Raw genomic sequence first — 27723 nt, 5'->3', positions numbered from 1 at the left:
ATTGTTTTCATCTTCTACCACTAATCAGAAGATTAAGTGTTTCCATGAGTTTTCAAAATCTTAGAAATAATATTTTTATGTGAAATCACACAACGAGGTGTATACTAATGAATGATTACTTTACGTGAACTTTATTCACACAGTGCATAACAATTATAATGTTTAGTACAGTAATCGAACAGTGTTCAAAAAATGAAACTTTTACTTGGCACATGAGGGAGAATGCCTGATTATAATTTAACTTCCTTACCTTGAATTCAAATATGTGTTTTGTGTGACACCCAGATGAAACATGAAAGAAATATTATGTTCCAATACATTCACAACACTATATTTTACATAAAATGCAACAGTTGTTACTTTTTTTCTGCTTTATGGCAGATTATGCTCAGATAGGCTGATGAGGACTGAACCTATAGTTTGAAACACCCCGGGTTTGACCACCCACACGCCCTCGGCACAACGTTGCAGTTGCGGTTTCTCAGAATAGTACTTGACTGCAACGTACCGGGTTCGACGTTGTGACGGGGAACATTATTCAGTTTTACCCATGTTGTTAGCTCTTTTCTAGCCGGAGATATGAGGTTCTTATACACTCAGGGTTCGGGTATATATATATATATATATATATATATATATATATAATGAAAGTTGGCGTCGACGTAACCAGTTTATTACACTGGGGTGAAATTAGATATCCGCACAAAACAAAGTCACAATATCTCCTGATAAGATTTCACTGCACTTTGGTCGTTCTTGAAGTTCCAGGTTCGAATCTCCTCTGCAGACGTCTTTGAGAGGGAGGACAGAGACCATTCATTTTTTCTCCAGTAGGGAATAAAGGACCTTATTTTTCTTTTATGGTATTGGGTCGCCGCTGTGCTGACATGGGGACAATAGGGCATTAATTAAACGACTCAAGGAACATTTAAATCTGCTTTCCTAGTAAAGAGTAATATCAACAAAGCAACAGAAATTTACTATAAGCTTACAAGGATAATGCTTAGTTAAACTTTATTTACTTTAATTAATTACATGAATAATGCTAAGCGGAAGGCAGTAATAAAACACTGCTCGTTTTTCCCTTAATGAAAAATTAACTAACGATGAACATCACCCTTCGTATTTTCTACCTGGTAGGCCAAGAAATATTGCTATTGCTCGTATAATCTACCACAGTAGGCCAAAAGATGACGTCATTTCTGCATCGACTGTTGTGAAATGTATAATCTACTAGTAGGCCGTCTCCCAACAGTAAATATGTCCACGAGCTAAACCGTAACCCAATACAATGCGTATAATCTACCTGTAGGCCGTACAAGGAGTACGTTTCCGTTCTACAGGCAGGCCACACTGTAGGAGGTTGAGCTTGAAACAATGCGTATATTCTACCCGGTAGGCCGAGAAATATTGCTACCTCTCGTATTATCTACCAGAGTAGGCCACACTGTAAGAAGCCTTCTTGTATCCCTAAGCACCCGTGTGCTTGCAATGCTGGGCTATTTGCGGGAGCAGAGCTCGACCATGAGTCGCCGAAGAGTCAACACAGAACTAACTCAAGGTAGATAGAGATTAGGTAAAGCCATCCGAAGATTGCCGATCTTGCACGAACGCGTGACGTCACCGGAGAAGCAGTGAGCTCGGCTGAAGCAGACGACCCCTAGCATTTATATGGGAGATTCAGAGAGCGAAAGTATATTATTACTTTTAGGAGGGGGAAAATAATAATTGTCATCCTCCAAGATGATATTGAGGCATCCTTTTAATGATTAGAAACATAATTGAAAACGCGCTACTTTAAAAAGGGGGCAAAGTACATGTGGAAAAATGTATATCGAAAATCCATATTCCTGAAACTTTCTGACCGATGCGCTACAAAGAAAGTTACGTGTTGTCCTTTAGAATTTCGTCATTTTACAAATTGTAATATAATATTAACAAAAACGTGGCATGCTAAAGAAGAATTAAAGAGTTTAAAAAAATAATTGATTAATAGACTTAGTTTATTTTACTTCGCTTATCTGTCACATATGGCTAATCGCAAAGATGAGGATGATGAAATTGAAGAAAGGAGAATAGACCCATGCCGGGCGGGGATTCGAACCTGGGGGCCCTTGGCATCGTAAAGCGTTATGCTAACCACTTCGCCACGGAGGTCAGCATTACAAGGACATAAACAGAAAATGGAATCTATGTTTTAATATGCGAGAAACATTTGCGAGGAGATTATTGAAGTAACAAATAATTATTACAAGATGTTGTGATGAAAATTATTAATATATCTGAAATATCGAGAGTTGATCTTGCAGTCTCTAAATGTACTTTTAGAGTTACGCAAAACCTTTACTCAAAATTGCTAGTGTAAATTTATAAGCTATTAAAATTTAAAACTTATTCCTGTTCGAAAAAAGAAACTGCCAAGCAGTGATGTGCGTCTACGCTTAAACAACGATAGTCTACATTCTACACGTAGACTATTTTATACAAGTAGATTACGTAATCTATGTAAACAACATGGCGAAAAGTTATAACTTAGCAAAGGGCGCCGTGGAATTAAAAATAAATAAACTCCGTATCAGTTGCTGATGTGTGAGAAGAACTTTTCATACTCTTTCTTTCAAATTCGAACAATTTCTCACCTAGGAAGAAACCTAATATAGGAAATATTCTAGTGTTTTATGGGAAAAAGATCACTCTTGCCTCACGACTGCCATCTGTTGTTGTTTTTTGCATCTGTTTTATCTTCTTCCATAGTTGATAATAGAAGAGAAGAGAAATTTTGTTGTAAATATGATTCTCTTCATTTCGTTAGGAACCAATATAGTTGAAAATGTCACTTTCATTTCATGAAACCCTTCAAAATTAATTTTAATCCACTTTAGATTGTCTACGTAGTCTATGTAAAATACAACCCAATGTAATCTACGCGTAGATTACGTGTAGACAACGCATGTAGACGTAAACTTATAGTCTACGGTACATCACTGCTGCCAAGTCAAATTAATATTTCGTAGAAATACTACATATATTTTTCTTTCATGAGGCCAAGAGAGTATTTGGAGGGGGACGGTGGCTTGGGAAGGCTATAGCCCTGGATCTCGTTCTGCAAAGGGGCTTCAAGTGGGAAAACATTGCTATGAAATAGTCCAGAAGAAGGGACGAAATGATTTTTTTTTAAATGGCTCAAGAATACAAAGATGTAAGTGGACATTTGACAAGCTTAGTGTAAAACTTGGCCACGCACGTGTCAGCAGTAAGAATAAGCGTCAAATTTGCTCCTGCCACGTAATTCGTCTGCTAAAAGGATGTTACAAATCTTAAGAACAGATGAAGACGAGAAAAAAGCAAGTTATTGATTAGTGAGAATGAATGTACAAGTAATTTAGAACCTTTTCCTTTAGAAAGCATTTAGCGATATTATTTTAATGCTAACGGAACCTAACCTAACTACAAGAACATTTAGGTTTATTGTTAGAAGAATGCTAAGGGACTTAATCTTAAAACATTTATGTGAAAGTAATCGCTACAACTTCACAGTATGTGTTACAGACGTAATTGCATACATAGTATGATGAAATCACGATAAAACAAATACAGAGTTTGCTGCCACGTGCATCTCTTTTGAGGTTCCAGCAGAAAAAGTGGCAGCAGACACTCCCCTAAAACTTACAACTGAAATCGTACGTGTGTGTGTGTGTGTGTGTGTGTGTGTGTGTGTGTGTGTGTGGTTGGGGGAAGGAGGGGGCTACGTGAGGTAACATAGTGGAATATAATTCACAATACTAAAATTAAAATAAATATGTGGGATCATTAGAAATCAAAATACGTTGTAGCTAGTGACGGCGCAATAGTAAAGATGGAGGGGTAAGTCATATTTTCCAGGGGCAATCATGTTTATTATTCCGTTACATACGACACAAAAATGCATATTTTGGCTAAAAGAGCATTCATTCATTTATTTATTTTTGTCGTTTTACTGGGGGCAAATAAGATAGAGAGAGATAAATTCTCGAACCAGAATAGGGGGCGTTTCTGCCCCCCCCTGTAGTGTGGTCACTGTCTATAGCTATGCTGGAGAAGAATGCACCAATTAATACGCTATTAAATAAAACAGATATTTTTAAAACTTTTAATCAAATTATTTGTGAACTATGATTTAAATTTAGAGAGAGCACATACTTGTTTAATTTAATTTGGATGAGTTAACTTCTGAAGCCTGCCATATCCGAGCCTTCTTCCGGTGTAACTGCACTGCACTTTGAGCCCTAGCTGCTGTGTTCAGGTGGCGGAACGAGCAGAATACTAATTAAAACAAATATGTGACAAATATATATATAAAAAAACAACGTGTTGAAGCTATTGACGGCACCAAAGAAAAGACAGAAGAGAAACGTGGAGAGTGCAGTGATATTTTACGGGAAGCAGTCACGTTTATTACACCCTTACATTTACATACAATATTAAAAAGTTCTGCCTTTAGATCTCGCACAATGCCATTTTCACAAAAATGGGCAATCCCGCATTTTTTATATCAATCAAGCTGTGATGTTTTAGATTTCTTCCGTTAGTTTTCTGATAATAGTTTTCACAGCTTTCCATAGCATTTAGGCATGATTTCAGTTGACAAGAACAAAATAATCTTATTTCAAAACATACAGCAAAAAGAAATTCAACGCGCTTAAGTTAAAACTCCCTTACATTAGAAGCCTGGAGAAAACAAAACAGGGGTTCCTTCGTAACACGATTTCTTGAAAACCATTTTACATATTTGAATCAACTTTGTGATAAATTGATTAGAAAGGATGAATCTTAACAGTAAAAGTTGTAACTTTTCCCCTGCTACTATATTTTAGAAGATATTCGTTGTCAAATATCTCAATATTTGCATAAGGAACCAGCCTTTTCCATGCCGAGTGTTTCGACGATCACGTCATGCATCCACGGACAACTGCGCATACGATCTGCGCCGCTGAACGAGCACCCCCTGGAGCTAACTGGCCGGGGCAGCGTCGCTGCTTATATACAATTCCGAGCGCAGCGCCAGCGCCTCTAGTGGATTCTCGTGAACTACGAGAGCGCTGCTTAACATTAGTGCCATCTATACAGGTTAACAATGAACTATTAGAAACAATAACGCTCTCTAGTGAGATATGGTAGAACTACGTTCTCTACCAAGCATAGCAGTGAAATCCTATGCAGAAGCGATAACAAAACCGATAAGATTATACAATGCTATTCAACAATGACAATAAAAAGAACAAATGCGTAACTTTGTAGCGATCTAGCGGGATCGTTGCAAGTTTATGTGGGACCCGAACCGTTGTGTGCCTGTCTCCTGTAGTGATCGAATCCTCAACCCCTTGATTAGAAGGCAACAGCTTTATCACTACGTCATCGGGGCGGTCTTGCTTGTTTCTTCTATATGCTTAACATCTGGAACACACCCTTGTATACTGAACTTTTTCTGGCCCATCTTTTCCATTTCTGAATTATTATTATTATTTTTTTTTTTTTTGGAAATGGTCTCTCTAATTTCTTGTAACACTTTTGAAAGATACAATGCTACTTCTTAAAATTTGGTCTCATACATATTCGATTTTTCAATTTCGAAGCAAACCTGAGCCTCACCGATAGCGTAGTGGTAACGTCGTCGCCTTCAAGGGGTCCCGGGTTTGATACCTGGTGGAGGCACATAGTGGTTTAAATCCCAGTTTAAACTGCTGCAGCTCCAGTCATAAAGTGGACTTGAAACTTCACTCGAACCAAACCAATCGAAGGAAACCTCTTAGTTTGGAGAAAATGGTAAAAACAAAAAGAGAAACTATAATTTTCACACCAATTATGCGAAAATATTTTTCCTTCAAACCAAGATATATTTGAAAACCTAATTTCATATGAAGTTGGGAAATAATATTGTAATTGAATGGAGAGTGATTTACAATACTTTTCACCAGGAGTAAGTACAGTAGAGCGTCGATTATCCGAACGTCGGTCAACCGAACGACCGCTTAACCGAACTGTGTACTCGCTCACTTTCAGATATCTGTAATGAAAAAAGTACGTGACTTAGCTGCTCGTAAGCGTGTAGGCTTGCTTAGACAGACCAAAATAAAGGATTTTTTTAAACGTTAATTTTGTGTACTGTGTGTATTGTCCATGCAAAATGCGTATGTAATATGTACATATTTTTGTTTAATAAACTGTACCACATACTATATATTCCTACTAAAGTTGCCTTTGTACGTTACTTTGTAATACATACTTAAAGAGATGCCTGTTTTTATGAATAAATTTACTGTACAGTACTTCTTTTTGGCAAATAAACATGTACAGTTCGATTATCCGAACAAACCAGTTTTCCGAACACCCATGTCCCCCAATTACTTCGGATAATCGACGCTCTACTGTAATTCATGGCCATTCCTGCTTGCGTAATGATTTTTCTTATCCCTGACGTCAGCTTTGAACAATTAACAAGAATGAGTTGCAATGCCACTCACTAACAACATTAGACAATACGGAAATATCGGATTGTCGTCAGCTTCTCATTGTTAGAAAACTTTATGTACCTATAACATTTCGGTTATGTAACTATAATACGGGGGACATCAATTAGTTTTGCCTGTTGAGGTATAACTTGTTTAATAATGGATGAATTGAAACAATGAACATACATATAGTTTGCCTGTAGCGTCCTCTACTCAGAGTTCTACTCTCCACACAATTCCCATCAGGTTCGAAGCATTTGCCCCAGCATTTTACGCAGGCATCAAAACCAGCTTCAAAAAACACCACGGAACACTCCCTTCCCCACCGTTTCAGAGCTGTTTAACCTCCTGTAGGTCCTCGAATCTCGTGCCACAATGTGGTTACAATGGATTCTTGAAGACGATTCTCCCTTTTCAGATACGTGATGGACGCATGACACGAAGAATAGGAAAATTTGTATTTTATAGCATGTTATTTATTGATTGTCTTGGTAACAATCTGTTAAATGTACGTGAATGGCTTTTAAAGTTGTTATAATCGAAATTATGAGTTTTGTATGACTTGTACTAGAATGGAGAGGTATTTAATACTTATTAATTTTTATTTATTGTTTATTGATTTTGTTAATTTTACTTCGATTTCATGCCACTTTTGGCTAATCGCGAAGATGAGGATATGAGTGGTGATAATGAAGGGACACTCACAAAGAACACTCATCATGCCTGGGATTTCAACCCTGGATCCTTAGCAGGACAGATGTTCAGAATAGGTTTTTGTCATTACAAATTTCCTCACTCCTAATAATAACAATAATAAAGAGAAAAATGGAAACACGAGGTTTTTAATCATTAACTGATTCCAGATTTTCTCAGTTACACAAGCTGAATTTAATAACAACGCAACCTACGCATTTCCCGCAGAGCTAATGACACATTATTCAAGGTAGTTTGCATGTAAATCAAGATCAGCAGTGCAGTTGTAGAGAGGAAGAGATTGGTTTCGAAGCCTAGTGGAGCTACCTCTGTTACCGAAATTGGGTCGTCCTCCGTGGCCAAATGATCAATACAGCTCAGTACCACGAAGTCAGAAGTTCTAGATTCGAATCCTGGTTCAGACTGGATTTCTGTTTGTTTACCTTGTTGAATACTTTAAAAGTTTAGAGATAGTGACAATTTGAAACCTGAAAAATGAAAATCAACAAAAAACGAGGTTATAAAGGCATTAGCAGTGAGTTATCAATGTACGTAGTTTCGAGTCCTGGTCTCCGCATTGGAGTTCTTTATGAGTGTCCATCTCTTTATCAATTTAGTTTATCAGCAATATCTTCTATTATCTCATCCTACTGGTCTATTATTCTCTTAGGTAAAAAGTAAGAAAAATATACACATAACAAATTTACCTGTAAAGAAATACGTTCCTTCCTGCTTGTTTGTCCCAAATATGGCGGGTACTCTGTTGTAATTCCCTGACTTCAAGAGTTCAATCGGGTCACTTTCGAGGAATTTGACTTTCCCAGCCTTCTGTATCACAGGATGTCTTCCCTCTATCCCAACTTTACACTCCACACTTCTTCTTTTCTGTAAATGATAGGTGAGATCATATGGTAAATAATATTAATTTTGTGAATTATTTCCGAATTAACAGTTTGAAGTTGCACTCCACATGGCTAAGTAATATAATATTAGCAGGTCAAATATCCACAATCAGTGTACTGCACTTCCAATTGCATTTCATTTAAAAATTCTGGTTTTCCATTTGTTGAAAAATTAAATAAATTTACTATTGTGTTTACTCTCAATATAGTAGCACATGAAAACAAAGGACCTTTGTTAATAAACATTACCTGTGCATCCTGTTGTTTCTGCAGTGCATACATTTTGTTTTCTCTTATATGTTTTTCCACGTGAAATCACACAGGTGTTATGGATAATAAGAAATTTGGTGAAATTTGGAGTACCGCTTTGGTTTGTACTAAAACAAACTCACGTCCGAGAATTTTTGAAACTTTTAATTCTTGTACGTTTATGGGGAATAAATAATATGCTTTCTTCTGACACAATATTGGTGGTTATAATTCAAAATAGTTTCCTCTTTTATTCAGGGCAAATTGGACGAGGATTTGCAGGCGGTGATCCTGTAGACTTGCGTTACCTGTCTGTTAAACTTGTCAACTTGCGAAAGTAAAAATTTTCTCTCGCATTCTTGCCTGGTAGCTCTCTATTTGTACATACGGTACATTTTGCTAGGAAAAAAGCCTGTAGAAAATTTCATTTTTTGAGAAATTTTTCGAATTGCATGCCCTTTGCATAGCAGGAAATCCTTAGGGTACAGTTTTAATACACGCGCCCCAACGTCTAAAGCAAACTTGAACATTTTCACCCCACTATACTGATTGACCTACAAGTTGACATACGAGTATTATGAATTTGATTTCTTTTTCCTCCGTTGAGAATTCATTGTTAACTATTTCTCAAGAACATGTAATATTCCAAAATACACACAACTCCTTATAAATCTAGGTACAATATTATATTCATTTTAAACATAAGATATACCCCTACTTGTAAAGCTCTCTATACGCATGAGATAAATCGCCACACCCACATTTTTAGAATAATAGAAATATCAACAAGCAGCAAGAAATAAGTAAATTCCTTGTACTTACCGAATATATGCTGTATGCATTGACCAAATTTTCGGCTGGAATAGTTTTCAAGCACATAGTTACGTTGTCTATTTCACCCCCTTCACAGCCTGCTTCGTTTGCAATTTCAATCGCATCTTCTTCTCTTCCTTCAGCAAGATATCCTGTCCCCACAAACGACCCACTCTCGCCTATCACTTGATGGAACAGTCCTAAAAGTAAAAATAATAATCGAATATTATGTGTATGACTTGTCATAATTTGAATGTTACTGCCGATATTCACATTTTTTCACAGGAATATGGTGCTGTAAAGCAATGATGCTTTTTGATCACTGCCTTAACGCTTGTAGCCTATTTTTTGCCTGAAGTGATAAACAGAAAACCTCCACGCTGGTGTACCCTTAATTATGTGAATCTTCTAGTAGGCCTAGTGTTAGATGATATTGTTGTAACAGTTTACCTCATGTTATGAAACGCCTGCTCCATGAAAACTAAGTAATATACAGGCAAGTTTATTAAAAGCTTGTGCTACTTTTAGAACCTGTACACAAACATTCAAACGTAGGAAGGTGTTACAACTATACCCAGTCTCCCCTAATGGCCGAAAAACGACAACTTTCCCTTCCATCCTCCTAAAACGAATATTTAGGCACCAAAATCAGAGAACAGGAGTGATGTTCTGAACATCACTTTAAAAAAATGAATAGCGCAGTCCTTCTGTATACCAGAATTAATTTTCTATTTACTAATGGCACTTCAAGACTCATGTAGCAATAAAAACATATATCGCCAAACATTTCCAGAGTTAACTATAGTAAGTTCCAAAAGTTACATGCTACATTCGTAGCGTTCCAACCTGGTCTTTTAATCTGGAATCATCGGAGAACCAGGAGCTACTGGTCTTATTTCTAAACCGAACAGGGTAAGCTAGTCTACACCCCATTCTGCCATTTGCATTGCTCACTTCAGTCTAAAACGAATCATGAGTCTATTTTAATGATAAGTTAGATATTTGTACCTGCCCGTTCAGGGCTGTCTCTACCATCAACAAGTATTAATCGGGAGGGGCAAGTTACATCCCTATTTAAGATCGCCGCGTTCAGGTTGGAACGCTACGCATTAACAAAAATATGGCGGCCGAGCGTAGGTGACATTTCCAGGTGGTACATAAATGTACGTACCAGCTGGCTCTTTAAGGATTCAAAGACATAAGTATTAATTTTCACTTTAAAAATTAGAAAATGAAATTAATATCATTTGCAGTTCATTACAAACCTCCAGTAGTTGGGAAACCACTTTGTTACCCGAATAGGTCTAGCTAACGAGCAGAGCTTTGAAAATCAGTTCGGTTATGCTCTTCAAAAAGTAAGACAATATTTCAACAAGTATTTTATGTCCAGGTCTACAAGCCTTAGCAGTAGTGCAGTGGCACGGGTTCTGCAACCGAAAATGAGGCTCGGTGAGGCTCGCAGTGTTGCCAACCCCTTACTCGAAAAAATCACCAAGGTTTTTATCTCGGTCTAACCTAATTTAAAGCAAAAAGCTGGCAATACTGCGAATCTCACCGAGCCTCATTTTCTTGCAGTGTTGCCAGCTCGAGCGAGGCGTAGCCTTTTACGGTGTATGTTAACGGTTTGCTCTCGTAAGGCATGAGCCTCATTTTCTCACAGTGTTGCCAGCTCGCCCCAAGAATATTTCACCATGTGATATTTTACAGGCGAAGCTAACCTACAAATGGGAGTTGGCAACACTGGCAACATCAATTGCGGTTTAGTGTTGCCAACTCACCTCAAGAATATTTCACCATGTGATATTTTACAGGCGAAGCTAACCTACAGAGTAGTGCAGTGGCACGGGTTCACCAACCGAAAATGGCGCTCGGTGGCGCTCGCAGTGTTGCTAACTCCTCACTTGAAAAAATCACCAAGGTTTTTGTTTTTGGGTCTAACCTAACCTCAAGCAAGGAGTTGGCAACGCTTGAGGCTTTCTCGCAGTGTTGCCAACTCACCCCAAGAATATTTCACCATGTGATATTTTACAAGCGAAGCTAACCTACAAATGGGAGTTGGCAACACTGATTAGTGGAGGTGCACGGGTTCTGCAACATCAATTGGCGTTCAGTGTTGCCAACTCGCCTCAAGAATATTTCACCATGTGATATTTTACAGGCGAAGCTAACCTATGAATAAGAGTTGGCAACACTGATTAGTGTAATCAGCTCAGTTGAGCGCCATCAATTGGCGATCAGTGTTGCCAACTCACCCCAAGAATATTTCACCATGTGATATTTTACAAGCAAAGATAACCTACGAATGGGAGTTGGCAACACTGACTAGTGGAGGTGCATGGGTTGAGTGCCATCAATTGCGGTTCAGTGTTGCCAACTCACCCCAAGAATATTTCACCACATGTTATTTTACAGACGAAGCTAACCTACAAATGGGAGTTGGCAACACTGACTAGTGTAATCAACCCGGTTCTGCGCCATCAATTGCGGTTCAGTGTTGCCAACTCACCCCAAGAATATTTTACCATGTGATATTTTATTTCCAAGTCCCGGGGACACCAATGTATATCGTGATTTTTGTAAACCTCTCTCGGGAACGATGTGCCACACACGCGCGCGCGCGCCTATCGGTAGATTACGTTTCGCGTATTTATTCGTTGCGCTGACACAGCGTGATGAGTAAATAATGCATTTTCTCATTTTTGAAGTACGAATGCACTTTATCGTAATCTTCCAAGTCCCGGGGGACACTAATGTTTGTATATCGTGACTTTTGTAAACCTCTCTCGGGAACGATGTGCCACACACACACGTGCACGCGCTGGCGCCTCTTATTATTTCTGTATTATGGCGCAAACACATCTAGAAAAACTACAATTTTGCTCCCTCTCCTCTCTGCGTGTACTATCAACAATACGTAGGCCTTGGGACGACGAAAGTTACACAACGGTGAGCCTCGTCAGTACACCCACCCCGCAACATCTGGAGCGTGCAAGTACATAATAGCGGGTCGCTTGGGTGTATACAATTTGTTTTGTTTATATTTTGTTTCAGAGCGAGCGAGATAACCGGAGCATGCAGGCACACAACAGCGAGCTGGGATGGAAAATCGTCAGCACATCCGGAGCGTGCAGGTACATAATAGCGAGCTGCTTGGGCGTTAGCGTGGCTTCGCCGGATGCAATACACACGATGCTTAGGTTACAACAGGTTGTTAACATTAGCTTTGGGGAAGAATGTTCTAGAGAAGATTGTCTCAGAACATTTTCATAGTTTCACACCTCTATTAGATTGGTAGAAAAATATATTAGTGGGCAATAAAATCTGAAGAAGATTTGTGTCTAGCAAAAATAAGCTAAATAGAATTACACATGCATACAATATTTATTTTTTTTCTATCTACAATCATATTTTTCTTATATATTTTTTTAATTTTTTATAGGGTTGATTAAAGCACATATTTGAGGAAGACAACACTCTACCACCAACCGATCACATATAAATAAACATACCCCGAAAAAAATGCGCTCCATGAAAAGTTGCCCTGTGTGCAAAACAACCATATCAAGCAAAAATTTTGCAAGACATTGTCGCACCTGCGTGCCAGGCAAGCATTTGGCTGCCACCGAACTGTGTTCCGGATGCAATAAACACATTACAATTGCGTATGCCAAGAAGCATAAGCTTATTTGTCTAAGCAAAAATACATCTGGGGCCCAGCCTTCGACCTCCACCAAGAGGAAGGCAGAAGCAGCCTCCATCAATGCACCACCCGCCAAACGCGTCAAGCCTGCGATAAAAGCGAGCCAGTCTGCTTTCGAGCGCTTGTTAGAGGACTTTCCCCTTACTTCGGAGGACTCATGCGACGTGCGTAGCTTTTTGGAGAACATACAAGCCCAAATTATTTCCATCCTCGGCGATGCGCTTGCAACGCACTCCATCAAATTCTACGCATCGCTACGTTGCCGGTACAAGAAGCCGTCTGACGAAATTTACAGCTTCTGCCACAACACCAAGGCGAAGACGCTGCATCTGGCGGATGTCGAAAACCTAGAGGTCATCTACAACAAGTTTGTCGAGGAGCTGGTGGCAAAGCAAGAAGAACATCAAGCCAAGGGCTCGGGGGGTTCGCTGTGTGGTGAGCCTCACGAACTGCGCGTCAAACTTTGCAAGTTTGTGCCTCTCTCCGCCTCCAGCTACGTCCCCTTACCAAAAGTTATTGAGGCAAAGAAGGCCGTCCTGAACATTCAGAACAGTGACGCCAAGTGCTTCGTCTGGTCGGTGCTTGCAGCATTACACCCTGTCGACCGGAAAAAACAACCACACCGAGTTAACCACTACCTACCCTACGAGCCAGAGCTGGAAGATGCGATGGCTGGGATCGACTACCCGGTGGCGCTTTCGGACATTCGTAAGTTCGAGGCCCGCACACACAACCCTCGGTTGGCTATCAACGTTTATGGCCTCACCGGCCAAGATGCGGTGTACCCTATTCGGGTGAGCGACGTAGACGACGACGGTGTGCAGGAAATTCACCTTCTGCTCATCAAGGATGAAACTCGCTATCACTACACCCTCATCCGTTCCCTTTCTAGACTTGTTTCAAGCCAACGGAGCAAAGACAAAACCCACATAGAAGTTTGTCCCAGGTGCTTGTCTATATTTCGTAATCGAGAACGGCAGGATTACCAGCGCATCAGAGGTCACAACATCGCTGCCGAGAAGCTTGCTCGCCACAAACTTTATTGCAATGCCAACGAACCGGGGGTGGCAGACTTGCCCGAACCTGGCACCGTGGAGCATTTCCACATGCACAGTGCCATGGTAGAGCACCCTGCTATCATCATCGCGGATTTCGAGGCTTTCCTCAAACCCCTGTCCACTTGCGATCCCGATCCCGAAGTTTCCTCCACCACCCCTTACCAACTTCACGAGGCATCCAGTTTCGCATACGTTGTGGTGCGACGAGACCAACACATCATCGCCGAGCCCTACGTGTACTGTGGTTCCAACGCAGCCAAACACTTCCTCGAGAGGATGGTTGTCGAGGCCATCGAGATAGGGAAGGTACTGTTGGCCCCCAAGTCTATGCTCCCACTGTCCCCCGACGATCAACGTAGACACGACGAGGCCATCGCTTGCCCTGTCTGCGTTAAAGAGTACACCGCCAACAACCGTAAAGTCCATCACCACGATCACTTTAACGGTAGGTACGTAGGTCCTTGGTGCAACGGATGCAACCTCATGGCCCGGGACCCGCACTTTATCCCTGTGTTTTTTCACAACGGCTCGGGATACGACTTTCACCACCTGATCAAGCATCTTGGGTACGACAATGCAAGAATCAACGTCCTGGCCCAGAACGAGGAACGTTACATCAGTGTGAGCAAGCGAGTGTCGATCCCAGAATCCGGCTCTACCGTCGAGCTTCGCTTCCTCGACTCCCTGAGGTTCCTCCCGGCCAGCCTCGATGCCCTGACGAAAAAGCTGAGCAACGAACAAATGCGCATCACCTCTGCAAATTTTCCAAACTTGGACCCCGGTCTCTTCACGCGTAAGGGGGTCTACCCCTACGAATACGTCACCGACTCTACCAAGTTTGCGGAGACGTCGCTACCTCCCCAGGCGAAGTTCTACAGTCAGCTACGAGGCTCAAACATCACCGACGAAGAATATCACCACGCCCAGTCCATGTGGCGCGAGCTGGGTTGTCGAACTTTCGAGGACTACCACAATGCCTACCTCAGACTTGATGTGACGCTCCTCGCCGACGTGTTCCAGACGTTCCGTGCGACTGCAATGAAAATCTACCACCTGGATCCCGCCTACTTCTATAGTCTCCCCGGACTGGCGTGGTCAGCCATGTTTCTGGTGACGAAAATCGAGCTGGAGCTTCTTTCGGACGTGGACATGGTACTGTTTGTGGAACGTGCCGTGCGGGGTGGCATGGTCCAGGTGTCGCAACGGCACGCGCGCGCCAACAACCATCACATGGCTACTGGCTACGACTCCACCCAACCGTCAAGCTACATCATGCACACGGACGTGAATAACTTGTACGGGCACTCCATGATGCAGCCACTCCCCTTTAGAGGGTTCGAGTGGGCTGACCCTTCCAACTTCGATGTTAAAGGTTTCGACGATTCGGAACATGGGTTCTTCGCCGAGGTGGACCTTGAGTTCTCCGAGAAGCTGCAGGATTTGTTCTGCGATCTCCCCCCTGCACCCGAGTTCAAGTGTCCACCCGATTCCAACCAGACAAAGCTCGTCATGGATTTCGAACCCAAGAAGAATTACGTTCTGCACTACCAGAATCTCCGGTGGTTGATGCAGCGAGGGGTCGCGGTCCACGCAGTTCACCGCATCCTCAAGTTCGAGCATTCTCCGTGGTTGCGTCCATATATTGATGTCAACACCGAACACCGCAAAAAAGCCGAGTCCGAGCTTGATAAGGATTTCTTCAAGCTCATGAATAATGCGGTGTTTGGCAAGACCATGGAGAATGTACGGAATCGCGTGGACATAAAATTGGTGACGAGGAAAGAGCTATGTCGTCAACTTGTCGCGAGTCCATTGTTCAAGTCTCGAACAATCTATAACGAGCAGCTGGCTCTGATTCACATGAAGCAAGGTGAGGTGAGGCTCACCAAGCCCATCTATGTGGGAGCCACGGTTCTGGATCTGAGCAAGCTCCACATGTTCGAGACGTACTACGACATATTACGTCCACACTACGGCCACAACATCTCGCTTCTCTACACGGACACGGACAGCTTGGTGTACCACGTTCGCACAGCCGACGCATACGGGGATATAGCCAGAGTTCCATCTTTGGTTAACCTCTTCGACACCTCGGGCTATCCCCAGCCGAACCAGTACGGCATCCTGGCCCGCAACAAAAAAGAGCCTGGCAAACTCAAAGACGAGAAGGACGGAGACGTGATTCTTGAGTTTGTAGGTCTTCGCGCCAAGGCCTATACCATCAAAGCCGAGGGCAGCGTTACCAAAAAGGCCAAGGGTGTCGGCAGACAGGTGGTTCGGGAGCATCTCACATTCGAGGACTTCGTGGATTGCCTCAAAACCAGGTCGTCGGTTCTAAGAGCAGAACAGCGCATCCAGAGCGTCGACCATGTGTTGACCACCAACAAAGTGAGGAAGATTGCCCTGGATCCCAACGACGACAAGAGGTGCGTCCTCGAGTGTGGAATCCACACATTGCCTTGGGGGCACTATCGCTTAGCAGAAAGCAAAACCTGCAACATATGCCCATCTTCAACAGAAGATTCATAAAACAAAACAAACAAAAACAAACAAAAAAAAAACAAAAAAAAAACCATTTTGTTAGTCATTACAAAAAAAACAACACTGACTGTTATTACAAAAAAACTTTGACCGTATTCTTAAATAACCAGCATACCTATGAATCTTTTTGGTTTCCGAAAACAAACCAACATGGAGACTGTACACCGCGCGACGACAGATCATGAATTTCTACCTTCCATGTTAACTAAACTCAACGGTCTACTGATTGTTCACCTTAACAGCATTTGGACGAAATTGGATGACGATGTGGGCAAGATGTTTTACGTCTTCAACAACAATTTACATTTCTACGAAATTCCGATCGATGGAAAACTTCAAATCGCCGTGAATCCGAAAAACGTAGGCGAAATCAAAATATCTACCGGCAAGAACATTTTTCGAATCAAGCACGACAAGATGCTTTCTAGCATTACGTACGATGTTTCTGCAGGAGATTGTTTATACGTGGAACTCCTAGGAGATTACGACAAACTCATTCCTCTCTTCGTAGAATTACGAATCGTCTATCCTATTATAAATAACCGTTAACCAAAATGCCTAACGATATTTTCGGCAACACCAAGCGTGTAGACCACGCAGAAGAGATTCTCATGTTGGACGTCCGAATTAAAAAGTTGAGGAGCGATTTGATCGCTTTGCAGGAGACCTTAAACAAAAGTTTAGAGTCCGAGATCGCTACGCTCCAAACGCAATGTCTCGACCCCATTCTGAAAATCGATTCCGAACTGAAAACGCTCATAAAAAATTATGTCGACGTACCTTCTTACGACAGCGTTCAAAATATACAGTTGAGCGTGGATTCGCTTCAAAATGATTTGGCCAAATTACAGCAATTTCAATCGAAAAATGAAGATTTGGAAAAATTGAAACTCGAAATCGAAGAACGAACTTCCGCAATAGAAAAGAATTTCTCTGAACTTCAAACCGTCGTGAAGGATATCGATGTAGAACGCTTGCATGTCGTTGTTTCCAAATTACAAGAAGAATTCACCGGCACGTTGGAAGAAATTAAATCCAAGTTACAGACTTTGGAAGATACAATGACGAACCTACCATCGTCAGACGAACTGCAGGTCATCGGCAAAAGTGTTGCGAACATAAAAATTCAATTGGAGGCTTATCAAGATTTCGAACACATTCAAACCACCATCGCTACGCTTCAGGCGTCTCTGGAGTTGATCAACGAAGAAATTAAAAATATTCACGCTGAAGCGAACGCGTTAACGAGCATTCAAGACACGTTAAGCACGGTTCAGCAGAAGATCGAATATTTAGAAAATTTGAACGTCGAATCCAATCTTGCTCATTTTCATCACGTGCTGGACAACATACAGGGTGACTTGGAATCGTTACGGACGAGCGTGCCTTCGAGCGAAGATTTGGAAAAATTGAAAACGGCGGTGACGGCACTATCCGATTCGAGCGACATCAAAAGTTCGTTGAGCGATCTCGAGAGTAGGGTTGCCAATCTCCCCACCTCCAAAGAATTGCACGCTTTGAAAAGAAGCATATCACGTATGCTGAAACGACTGGAAACGGAAACGGCGAACGTGGAACAGATTCGAGACGAACTTGCTTCGCTGGTGTCGACGCTGCCCACTTCGCAGAGCGTCGCCGACCTTCACACGCAGTTTACCGAGATGCGAAGCATCGTGAACGATCTTACCGAGAAAAGTTCGAAATTGAATCAAGTCGAGAACCTTCAGAGTATCGTCGTCAACATCAGAGATCAAGTTGGAGTGTTGGAATCCACGCAGGAATCGACGCTGGCCTCTTTCGGTGCCAAGTTACAAGAACTCAACGAAAACTACAAGCAGTTGAACGTGGAAGTGAAAATCAAACCGTCATTTTCTACAGTAACGGATACCATCGTCGAACATTTGTTGCCCGTACAAAATACACTGGGACAGCTTCACAGCAACCTCGTTAGCGTCGATACTAAATTCGCTAAACTGCATTCTCTGCAAGCCATCGAAATCAACAGCGTACCCAATCAACAGAGAATCTCCACGTTCGTCGAAGGTAACAAACTGTACATGTTACATCCTTATCATCCGTACTACAAGTTTCTCCTCGATGGTACAATTCAGATAAACGAATTTTCGTACTGGTCTCACGGCAGAAAAGCTAGCGTTCCCACCATGACCTTGATATCGAATCGTGGTGTTCAGAAAGCAGGAAACATTCCTCTGGCACGTTGGAACGAAACGCGCAACATATATGAAATACACGAAGACGAAGATCTCACCGTTTTCGACGTGAGTGCCGGCGATAAGCTGATCATTCAAAACACGAGCGAAGTGCCACCCTCTTTGAATCCCATCACGCTGGTGCTTCTCTTCAAACGTAATCTCTAAAAAATGTCTAGGCAAGCCATCGTCGAAGAATTGCATAAACCTGCACGCCGCAACTACAAACGTTTAGCTGTGGTAACCAAGGGAATCGATGACCTCTGGCAAAGTGACCTCGTGGAGATGAGTAGCGGCAATCTAAAAAATGTGCATAAATTGAACAAGGGCAACAAGTACCTCCTCACCGTCATAGACACTTTTTCGAAATTCGCATGGGCTCTACCTTTGAAAGCCAAAACAGGAACGTGCGTCACGGAAGCATTCAAGACAATTTTTCGCGAAAGCGACAGACGACCTCGGTTTTTGCAAACAGACAATGGTAAAGAATTTTACAATGCCGTATTCCAAAAGTTTATTCGGAAACACGACATTCGACATTATTCAACCTTCAGTCACATCAAAGCCAGCATCGTGGAAAGATTTAATCGAACCTTGAAAACACACATGTGGAAACGATTCACGCTTCGAGGAAATTACAAATGGGTCGACATACTGCCGGAACTCGTCGACACCTATAATAATACGGTACACAGAACGATAGGCATGAAGCCAGCTGACGTTACGAAATCTGACGAGCAGCGTTTAATTTCTACAGTTTACTGTCCAAAGTACACTCCCACGACTACCAAGAAATCAAAATTCAAAATTGGAGACCAGGTGAGGATCAGCAAATTCAAACGCACCTTCGAGAAGGGGTTCACAAAAAATTGGAGCACGGAACTTTTTACGGTGGTTCGAGTTTTACCCGGAAAACGACACACGTATATAATAAAAGATAGTAGCGGCGAGATTTTGAAAGGAAGATTTTACGAGGAGGAACTCTCTAAAACAAAACATCCCGACACGTACCTCATCGAGAAAGTATTGCGTAGAAAAGGCGACAAACTGTTTGTCAAATGGCTGGGACTTCCGGACACGAGTTGGATCAACGCGAACGAAGTGATCTTGTAAGTACGTGGAACGTGGTGAAACGTCTACCGGATTCGGAAAATCGAAAGAACAAAAGGAACGGCGAGTTGCTTCCCGACAGCATCCGCTGTCTGATCGTAGGTCCTTCGGGGTGTGGGAAAACAACACTGCTCGTGGACAATTTTCTCCTCGCACCGAATTGGTTAGATTGGAAGAACAGACACCTCTACGTATTTTCGAAAAGTCTCGAACAAGCGAAATACAAGCAACTGATAAAACTGTACGATGGTCTGGACATTGCAACGTTCGCTTCGGAAATAAAGCCACTCGACGATTGTCGTGAAAATTCAGTCGTTGTGTTCGACGATGTCATCCTGGAAAATCAAAATGAAATTCGCAATTTTTTCACGCAAGGTCGTCACAAAGGAATAGATTGCTTCTTCCTAGCTCAAACGTTTTCCAAAATTCCAAAACAGTTAGTACGCGACAACGCTAATTTCATATGTTTGTTTCGTCAAGATCACACCAACCTCAAGCACGCGTACGATGACTACGTAGGCGGAGACATGAACTACAATCAATTTTCGGAACGCTGCTGCTCCCACTGTTGGAACAGTGACGATTTCGGATTCGCGACGATCGACATGACGAGAAAACCCAACGACGGAAAATACAGAAACAAAATCAACGACTTTCTAAACGTTGCAACGTTGTGAGAAACGACGTGTATAAATAACGCTATGACGAAACGAAAAATCGAAGACGAAAATCTCAAGCTTCGCGATTACCTCGCGAAACGCTTCAAAGGTTGGAAATCCGAGAATCGCGGATTCTACGAAGAGAAGAAACGTCAAGATCAACCTGTGATCGACGCCATCAGCGATCTAGGTAAAGAAATTAAAGGCGTCACGGAACAAAATAAAAATTTGATCAACGAACTCGTACCACTTGCAGCTAAAAGTTACACCGTACCCACGCCCATTTCGAGCATTCCTTCGACGCCGTTCGAACTGAAGGACGTACCGGCACGACGTCGAGCCATAGGTAGCACGTCCTCGTCTTTGGATAAGATCGAGCTGGGACCTTTGGCACGAGACTACCTGAGCACGGGGAAATTCGACAAGGATGAAGTGTTCGGATTGTATCCGAGCATGGAGAGCAACGAAGGCGGCGGTGTGGTTTGGAAGATTGGAAAATCGAAGGTGACCTTCGAAGGCAACGACATTAAAGTTAATTTAGGCGAGAAGGATAGTTGGAACAGGTATCCGGGTACGGTGGGACTGTGGGAACTCGTTGCCAAAAAGCAGCCGAAAGATTACACCGACGAAGATTACCAGAGTTACAAGGAAATTTTGATCATGACGGATGCCTTGTACCAGAACAACGACGCCTCGCAGAATAGGGTGAAATCCAGCAGTGGCGAGAAGTACAGAAATCTCATCAAACCGATTTGGAACCAGGTGAAAACAGGCAGCGGCGTCAAACTCTACAACACCCTACCCAAAGAGTTTGTGTGGGTGGACGACGTGCGCAAGCTCATAGACAGGTTGTTGGTTATTGCAGGAGAGGAGAATGCAGGCAATCGTAATTTCTACAACGAGAAGGTAGGAATTGTGGACATGATCAGCACGAAACTTTCCAACTTCATCGTGAACAACGACAAGGGTATAGGTTACCTCATCAAAATCATCAACACGTTGCCTCCGAGATTCTGGAACGTGGCCGAAGGAAAGGGACTCGTGAACGACATCATCAACAAGTTACCTTTCGAGATGCATTTACCCGGCTACCAGTTCTGCGGACCGGGTACCAAACTCGAGAAAAGATTGGAGAGAGGAGACAAGGGTGTGAATCTGTTGGACGCCGCATGCAAAGATCACGACATCGCCTACAACACCACTCGCACCGATCTGGATGCACGTCATGAAGCAGACAGAAAGTTAGAGCACGCAGCTTTCGAAAGATTCGTTAGCAGAGACGCTTCGCTGGGAGAAAGAGTTGCAGCACTGGGCACCACCATCGCCATGAACACGAAACAAAAATTTGGATGGGGTGTATAAATAAATAACATACAGTAAAAAAGAAATAATAACAACATGTCTTGCATAACCGATTTGCCGCACGAACTGCTATGTAAAATATTCAAACACGCTTGCGAGGATGTAGGGAAACTTTTACACGTAGCAAGAACAACTCCGAAATTTCGTGTCCCTTGTGAAATGCTTATCAAGGGCCACCTTCGGGAGATCAGTGGAATGAGGAGCGGTGATCTTGACACTCTTTTTTCGGTTGCGGGGGAAAAATTAAACGATAGGTTAGACGAACTGCACGAGGCGAGGCAGGGGAGAAGACGATATACTGATGATTGGTGTAAGTCCAAACAGGAAACTGAAGAAATCATCACGCACATCATTGCGTTTTCCGAAGCACGAACTTTCTTCCTCTAACGCACACACACAAAAAAAATCTTCGATACAAATCGTGAAAAAAAATATATATATAAATAACACACATCGTGAAAAAAATCTTCGGTATATATAAATAACACACATCGTGAAAAAAAAACTAAATTTCTCTAACACACACACTGAAAATTTCTCTTCGATATGACAACTGAAAAAATGAGTGACCTCCAAGCATTAAAACAAATGCTAAATTTGTCAGTAGAGTATGTAAAAATTCGGGAATTGGAAGTGGACAAACCTTACACGATAACTTCCGGTTCAATTGTTTCTACCCAGTATGGTCCCAAGGCGCGTCTGTTGCTCAACGCACAATACAGTCTATTTTTACCAGATCGATACGCTGACATGTTATCCAACGAGAAGCTAGCTATTTTAATCGAGAACAAAACTCGAATCGTGTACAAGGGTACAAAAGAACTTCTTGGTAAAAAAACAAAGCACGTAATAGAATTTGTGTAACGACTCTGCGGGAAGTATATCCTTGAAAATAAATTACACGGAACAAAAAAATCTCAGAATATTTATATATAAATAACATACCAAAAAAATTACACAAAACAAAAAAATCTCAAAACATATATATAAATAACATATCGTGAAAATAACATATAGAGCATCAACATGAAGCCCAAAGGTGTCGTGTACCAGATACCATACTCCAATCTGAAAAATCTAGGTGCCCTCGATGGGTTACTCACCAAGAAACAACGTGAGAAGAAACGTTCTTGCTTGACGAAAGGACACGGAATGAAATTACTTCTCAGCACACCTCAATTGAAACGCTTGCAGCGTTCGCGGAAACAGCAAAAGATCGGAGGTTTCATATTCAGCATCCCGGCCATCCTGGCAGCATTGGGGGCCGTTGGAAGTTTGGCCGGCGGTAGCGCCGCCATCGCGAAAACCGTCATCGACTCGAAGAAGAACAAGGCAGAATTGGAAGAACAGAAACGTCACAACCTGGCCATGGAGAAAAAGGGGAAAGGTATAACCAAAAAACAAAAAAGCAACCTCGATGCTTTGAAGAAATATAAAAAAAAGAAGAAGCCCTGTCCAACTTCGATATTGAATCTCTGATCGAACCGTTGGGAATAAAAAACTTCAGGGGTGTTTTCATGTCCGATTCTCTACCCTCTGCTGTGAAGAAAAAGGAGTATGGGGTGGTCAACCTGGACAGTTACAAAAATCCTGGTACACATTGGATATGCTACCTCAAAATTGACGATAACAATGCATTTGTTTTCGATTCGTTCGGTGGCACACCACCTGCCAGGTTGGTGAAGTATCTCAGTGTTGCCAACCTCTACTACAATGACAAACGCGTCCAGGGTTTCACCGATGTTAACTGCGGCCACCTATGCCTTTCCGTTCTCGCATACATGTCTAAAATAAATAACCCGTCGGTGGAACATTTTCAGAAAGCATTGTGGAACCTGAAACACGATGGGCGTGTTCCATCTCACGAGCGAATCTTCGATCCTGAAACTCACGCTGCACGACGACATCGTCTATCCTAAATCCGTAGCTCTGCGTGCATTCTACAGCATGTACCTCATACCTAACGTCACGCAGCACAACAACAAAATTAGCGTCGGAAGCGAACACATCGTCGTCACGCCAGGCCAATACAATCTTTCCACTTTGCAAGCTCAGTTACCCAAAGGCACGTACCTTTCTCAAAATTCGGTCACGCACAGAGTGGAAATCGTGTCGGCGACGGAGACCGTGGACCTGGGCACCATGGGAGAACTTTTAGGTTTCGAGAACAACACAAAACTCGAAGCTGGCATCAAGCACACGGCAGCAAACATTCCTAAATTTCTGGCCATAGAGACTCTGAACGTTCACTGTAACGTGGCGGAAGGCATGATCACTAAATCTTCGGACGGGGAGTTGCTGGGAAGTCACAAGCAGACGGGAATCATCGCCACATTCAAACCCAATTCCGAATTCATGGAACCGATCATCTACACGCCCTCTTCGCCGATCTATTTTCCAGTATGTCGCAATCGCATAGACGACATAGAGTTGGTAGTGACGAACGAGAAAAACGAGGTGGTGGATTTCGCAGGTGCCACTACGACGGCCATCGTGGAGATCAACATATAATAAATAACCATACATAGTAAAAATGGAACAAATCGAAAGTTACGAATTGCAATCTTTCCCTCCGAACCGTCGCACGTTCGCTAATCTCAACGAAGCGAACAGGGAGATCGAATACGACGTGGACGTAGGGGACGGGTTTGTTCATCCTCACAGAGCGGACCTCTACCTTCAATTCGACGTGGTGAAGAAAGAAAACGGAGAAGCGTTTCCGCCCAATGCAAATTTGAAACTCGTGGACAACTTCGTACCTCATCTGTTCTCGCAGGTGGAGGTGAGGAAACACAACACCGTCATCGACAGAATAGATTATCCAGGCATCACGTCGACGGCAGTGGGAACATTGAAATTATCCAAAACGGATGCGGCATACTACCAGGCGGGAGGATTCGAAGCAGGGACCAAAATATCGACTAAAAGTCACACGGTGCTCTTTCCCATGCGTCTGCTGCCGGGATTCTTTTCCGACTACAAAGAGATCATGTGGAAGGGAGGATTGCGCGTCACGTTTCGAAGAGCGGCCAACGACAACGGCGCACTGATGCGATACACCAACTTGAACGCCGACGGCACGCCGATAGCCAACACATTACCCGAAGCAGCCAAGTGCGTCATCCGAAGCATGGAATTGAGAATGCCGATCGTGGAATACGAGACGAACTACGCCCTCAAGTACAAAGCGGAGATCTTGAAGAGTCCGCAGGTGCCGATTCACTTTCACGGTTACCAGTGCGTACAGAAGTTGGCGTCGGGAAGTCACATGGAATTCGACGTGACGACTCAGTTCAACAACATACAGTTCGACATGCCAGATTTCGTCGTGGTACTCTTTCAGACCGGGCGCGATAACAACCAGGAAAAAGATTCCAGCAAGTTCGACGACTGCAAGATCAAGAACATTTATCTGAAGAATGGACGCAACGAAGTGTTCCCGCGCGAGAATTACAACCTCAACATGACCAAAGACGATTACCTCAAACTTTACGAAGCTTACACGGCTTACAAGCGCGTGACCGAGGAAAACGTGGACATGTACTACACGCCCAGCGAATTCAAAATCCGCAGGCCGATGTTCGTCATCAACACGACGAAGAGGAAGCAGGTGGTGGTCAACGATCGCACCAACATCAAAATCGTCTGCGAGTTCCACGAAGCCTTGCCCGATGACACCGTGTGCAGCGTCATCCTGATTGCAGAGAAGTCTTTCGCGTACGACGTGAAGAACGAGAGGGTCACAGAGCAGTTTTAACAGGTTTAACATCTTTTTCTTGCACAAAATAATAAGAGGCGCCAGCGCGCGCGTGTGTATATGGCACATCGCCCCCCCCAAAAAAAAGTAGGTTTACAAAAAATCACGATATATAAACATTGGTGTCCCCGGGACTTGGAAAATTACGATAAGATGCATTCATCCTTCAAGGATGTGAGAGAGTGCATTATTTACTCATCATGCTGTGCCAGCACAACAAATAAATGCGCGAAACATGGAGAGAAAATAAGTTTTTATTTTTTTTTATTTTTGAGGTTTTGGTGATCGCCAAATGAGTAAAATAAATTTTTGATGTTTTGGTGCTGTTTTCTTGAGTCACAATACAAAAATAATAAGAGGCGCCAGCGCGTGCACGTGTGTGTGTGGCACATCGTTCCCGAGAGAGGTTTACAAAAGTCACGATATACAAACATTAGTGTCCCCCGGGACTTGGAAGATTACGATAAAGTGCATTCGTACTTCAAAAATGAGAAAATGCATTATTTACTCATCACGCTGTGTCAGCGCAACGAATAAATACGCGAAACGTAATCTACCGATAGGCGCGCGCGCGCGTGTGTGGCACATCGTTCCCGAGAGAGGTTTACAAAAATCACGATATACATTGGTGTCCCCGGGACTTGGAAATAAAATATCACATGGTAAAATATTCTTGGGGTGAGTTGGCAACACTGAACCGCAATTGATGGCGCAGAACCGGGTTGATTACACTAGTCAGTGTTGCCAACTCCCATTTGTAGGTTAGCTTCGTCTGTAAAATAACATGTGGTGAAATATTCTTGGGGTGAGTTGGCAACACTGAACCGCAATTGATGGCACTCAACCCATGCACCTCCACTAGTCAGTGTTGCCAACTCCCATTCGTAGGTTATCTTTGCTTGTAAAATATCACATGGTGAAATATTCTTGGGGTGAGTTGGCAACACTGATCGCCAATTGATGGCGCTCAACTGAGCTGATTACACTAATCAGTGTTGCCAACTCTTATTCATAGGTTAGCTTCGCCTGTAAAATATCACATGGTGAAATATTCTTGAGGCGAGTTGGCAACACTGAACGCCAATTGATGTTGCAGAACCCGTGCACCTCCACTAATCAGTGTTGCCAACTCCCATTCGTAGGTTAGCTTCGCTTGTAAAATATCACATGGTGAAATATTCTTGGGGTGAGTTGGCAACACTGCGAGAAAGCCTCAAGCGTTGCCAGCTCCTTGCTTGAGGTTAGGTTATACCCAAAAACAAAAACCTTGGTGATTTTTTCGAGTGAGGAGTTGGCAACACTGCGAGCGCCACCGAGCGCCATTTTCGGTTGGTGAACCCGTGCCACTGTACTACTAGTAAAATATCACATGGTGAAATATTCTTGAGGTGAGTTGGCAACACTAAACCGCAATTGATGTTGCCAGTGTTGCCAACTCCCATTTGTAGGTTAGCTTCGCCTGTAAAATATCACATGGTGAAATATTCTTGGGGTGAGCTGGCAACACTGCGAGAAAATGAGGCTCATGCCTTACGAGAGCAAACCGTTAACATACACCGTAAAAGGCTACGCCTCGCTCGAGCTGGCAACACTGCAAGAAAATGAGGCTCGGTGAGATTCGCAGTATTGCCAGCTTTTTGCTTTAAATTAGGTTAGACCGAGATAAAAACCTTGGTGATTTTTTCGAGTAAGGGGTTGGCAACACTGCGAGCCTCACCGAGCCTCATTTTCGGTTGCAGAACCCGTGCCACTGCACTACTCTTAGCTGAGAAATTTTGAAAGGAGGCGTAAGTTAAAAATATAATTGATGAAGTTGGTGCAATGGTTTCACAAACCTGAGACAAAGAGAAAATAGTTGTACTTTTTGACACTAGGTGTAGTACCGATATATCCCGATGTCAGGCTGGTGCAAGGAAATGATATTCAACCAAATGTAGCGGTGTTCAAGTTGAGAAGATTCAACAAATGCAAATTATGTTCATTTTATTGATTAGCACACACCACACTGTACACAGCTCCAGAACCTAGAGCATACGGCGCAGACACCAAATCAACGAAGTAGACGAGTCGGTATTGCACAGTGTAACCAAGTACACGCGCAACTGCAGAGAAGTCAAGAAGTGCAGCGAACTACGCGTAGACGGGACTAACGTTAACATCTGAACTGGTGCAGGATTGACG

General features: G+C 42.7%; 1 protein-coding gene across 1 annotated transcript in view; it reads right to left on the bottom strand.

Moving 5' to 3' along the window:
- Positions 1-27723, bottom strand: part of LOC145977859 (acylcarnitine hydrolase-like) — a 112341-nt gene that overhangs the window by 27133 nt on the left and 57485 nt on the right. The window contains exons 5-6 of the mRNA XM_083110182.1: positions 9155-9345; positions 7889-8066 (exon numbers count right to left, since the gene is read on the bottom strand). Of these exons, the coding sequence (XP_082966308.1) occupies positions 7889-8066; positions 9155-9345 (369 nt within the window). The remainder of the gene's footprint in view (positions 1-7888; positions 8067-9154; positions 9346-27723) is intronic.

Source organism: Lepisma saccharinum, chromosome 23 (assembly GCF_977018435.1).
Source record: "Lepisma saccharinum chromosome 23, izLepSacc3.1, whole genome shotgun sequence".
Taxonomy (NCBI): Eukaryota; Metazoa; Arthropoda; class Insecta; order Zygentoma; family Lepismatidae; genus Lepisma; species Lepisma saccharinum.
The sequence above is the reverse complement of the archived record's forward strand: the minus strand, read 5'-3'. Positions and strand labels throughout refer to the sequence as shown.